This window comes from Dysidea avara, chromosome 5 (assembly GCF_963678975.1).
Source record: "Dysidea avara chromosome 5, odDysAvar1.4, whole genome shotgun sequence".
In the NCBI taxonomy this organism is placed as follows: Eukaryota; Metazoa; Porifera; class Demospongiae; order Dictyoceratida; family Dysideidae; genus Dysidea; species Dysidea avara.
This window is the reverse complement of record NC_089276.1, coordinates 33,899,360-33,902,697: the sequence shown is the minus strand read 5'-3', so window position 1 is coordinate 33,902,697 and position 3,338 is coordinate 33,899,360. Positions and strand designations below refer to the sequence as shown.

The window sequence follows — 3,338 nt, the reverse complement described above, 5'->3', positions numbered from 1 at the left end:
CCTTCTGGAGAGCTAAGTGGTCTTCCTCATTTCGTATAACTCGAAATATCTTAGTGTCATCGGTAAACATAAATGTAGGGCTTGATACTGTTGAGGGCAAGTCATTAATAAATATTGAGAACAGCAAGGGCCCCAAACTGATCCCTGAGGGACACCACTAGTTGTAGTATAACTGTAACTATTAATTTTTTTTTTCCCGGGCTGGATGGACTGCCCTTGCCTACCACCCCCAGCTATTAATAGGCTGTGATGTTGTAATCATGCGTGATGTAATAGTTATTGTAAGTAAGTGTTAGAACGTATCCTATAATTGTATGGCTATAAAGTCTGTACTGTTGTACAATGTTATCAGTCTATAATCAGTCTTCAACAGAGGTAACGGCAACAATAATACATGGTGTCAGAAGTGCAGCTTTAACTTCTTCAAATCATGGCTAGTCTCAGTCTCCGTACTCCAGCACCGTTTAATTTCAGAAAACCTGAAGAGTGGAAGAAATGGAGAAGCCGTTTCGAACAGTATCGCCTTGCTTCCGGACTATCAAAAGAATCAGCCGAACGACAAGTGAGCAGTTTACTGTATTGTATGGGCGAAGATGCAGAGGCCGTATTAGCTACTACTCGCATAACCGACGAAGATAGAGCGGACTACAGCAAAGTGTTAGAGAAGTTCGATGGATATTTCAAAGTACGAAAAAACCTCGTCTTTGAACGTGCTACATTTAACCAAGCACGCCAGCTTTCAGACGAATTGGCTGAGCAGTTCATCACAGGGCTTCATCTGCTAGCTGACAACTGCGAGTTCGGGAATTTACGAGATGAGATGATCCGTGATCGCCTAGTCATTGGAATCCACGAAAAACAGCTATCTGAGCGACTACAGATGGAATATGGACTTAACTTGCAACAGGCAGAGACAATGGTTAGACAAAGAGCAGTAGTGCAAGAACAGCAGTATGCTCTGAAACATCCAGGGAACACTAAATTACAGATGGATGCAGTGAAGAAAGGCCACACCTCCACCCACAAACAAATGAAGCCTCCAACATGGAAACAACCTGCAGCTAGACAGTTGCCTTCAAAGACACAAAGTCTACCTCCAAAGTGCAGATGTGGAAAAGACTCTCACCCCAAACAACAGTGCCCTGCTAGAGATGCTACATGCCACCGATGCAGACGTCAGGGTCACTACAGCAAACAGTGTCTGTCCAAGACAATGGCCAGTGTGACCTCAGACATGAAGGAACTATCTACAAGAGACCAGGAGAGTGACAGTGATCAAGACTTTGACCTTAACAGTGATGATCTCTACACAGATGTTGTTTACCTGAACACAGTAGGTGATGAGCAAGCACATACCAAAAATGTGCCAGAAAGCTGGAATGTGCAAGTCATGGTGAAAAACAAGGTGTTGTTTAAAGTTGACACTGGTGCAGAAGTTACTGCAATGTCTGAATCAGCATGGAATTTGCTGAGTCATCCAGGCAAACTGAGAAAAGCAAAACAAAGGCTTTGCGGACCAGATCGTAAACCACTAGATGTCCTAGGGACAGTCAGTCTGACATTGACACTCAATGGGAAATCCTGTACTCAGCAGATTTACATCATTCGCAACTTGAGAAGTAACCTACTAGGCTTACCTGCTATCAGACAACTGCAGATGTTACCTCAAATTGATGTCATAGAGAAGACTATTCCAGATCAATTTCCTGACCTATTGCCAGCTAGCAAAGATAGACTACAAGTTTACCGACAAGCTCAAGCTAGTGACGATGTTTGTGCCAAGGTGATTGAGTATTGTAAATCAGATTGGCCAACCCACAAGCCAAAAGGAGTTTTGAGCAAATACTGGCAGTTCCGTGGTAAGCTATCATTGTGTGATAATCTGTTGTTGTATGGCACTAGAATAGTTGTACCAGATAAGATGAAGCACGAGACACTACAAAAGATACACCAGGGACATCAAGGTATCCAAAGATGCCGACTTCGAGTTAACACTTCCGTTTGGTGGCCTGGGGTATCCCGTGACATGGAAGAATTTGTGAGATCCTGTCCAGAGTGCCAGCAGTCAGCAATACTACCGAGAGAGCCATTGCTTCGATCTCCCCTTCCCAGTCATCCATGGGAAAAGAGTGGCATCAGATTTGTTTGAACACAAGAAATCAACTTATTTGCTAGTGGTTGACTACTTTTCAAGATTTGTTGAAATAGAGAAATTAACCTCTACCACTTCTTCAAGTGTAATCACTCACCTCAAAGCCATATTTTCAAGACATGGTATTCCTGCTACTCTCATTACAGACAATGGACCACAATATTCCTCAGAAGAAATGAACAAGTTTTCCTTAACGGATTTCAACATGTGACCAGTTCTCCTCATTATCACCAGTCAAATGGACAAGCTGAAAGAACAGTAAGGACTGTTAAGTCTCTTTTGTCAAATTCCCCTGATCCTTATTTAGCTTTACTCAATTATAGAGCAACCCCATTGCCATGGTGTGGACTCAGCCCTGCAGAGCTTTTAATGGGACGCGTTATCAGGACAGATGTTCCTCAACACACTAGAGCTTTTCAGCCAGATTGGCCCTACCTGAAAGAATTCAGAGAAAGGGAGAGGAAGTATAGAGATGATCAGAAACGGAACTACGACAAGCGTTACAGAACAAGATCCTTACCTGACCTTCCTGAGAACACTCCAGTTTGGGTAGACATGCAGAATGGCCAAGTTCAAGGAACTATTGTGTCATCAGCACCAGAACCAAGATCTTACATAGTGACAGTGCCATCTGGAGAAGTTCGTCGAAATCACTCTCACTTGAGAACCAGGACCTCAGGAAACTCTGAAGCTGTAACAGTCAGTAACAGTACCAGTGTGCCGAGGCAGATACAAACTCGTTCCAAAACTGGCACAGAGATTCGACCTCCACCACGTTACAAAAACTAGTGTTACAGCTTGGAAGGAGATGTAGTATAACTGTAACTATTAATAGGCTGTGATGTTGTAATCATGCGTGATGTAATAGTTATTGTAAGTAAGTGTTAGAACGCCTATAATTGTATGGCTATAAAGTCTGTACTGTTGTACAATGTTATCAGTTGATAATCAGTCTTCAACAGAGGTAACGGCAACAATAATACACTAGTAACTGGTACAGTGCTGGATTTTCTCCCATTCAGTACAACCTGTTGTGTCCTGTTGGTAAGGAAACTCTTTATCCACTTGAGTATATTTCCCTGTAGGCCAACTGATGACAATTTATGTATTAAACATTGATGTGGCACCGAGTCAAATGCTTTCCTAAAATCAAGGTAAATCATTTCAATTGAGTAACCATTATCTA

The 3,338-nt window shown here is 42.5% G+C and overlaps 1 protein-coding gene across 2 annotated transcripts; it reads left to right on the top strand.

Annotated features, from left to right (window-relative positions):
* The first annotated feature begins 376 nt into the window (after window positions 1–376).
* Window positions 377–3,115, top strand: LOC136255821 (uncharacterized). Of its 2 annotated transcripts, none has more exons than XM_066048715.1 (2): window positions 377–2,410; window positions 2,476–3,115. In XM_066048715.1, the coding sequence occupies exon 1, from the start codon at window positions 431–433 to the stop codon at window positions 2,147–2,149; it is 1,719 nt and encodes a 572-aa protein (XP_065904787.1). In that variant the 5' UTR covers window positions 377–430; the 3' UTR covers window positions 2,150–2,410; window positions 2,476–3,115. The 2 variants fall into 2 exon arrangements, with proteins under 2 accessions (XP_065904787.1, XP_065904788.1); XM_066048716.1 differs by having other exon boundaries at window positions 2,460–3,115.
* Window positions 3,116–3,338: the final 223 nt, after the last annotated feature.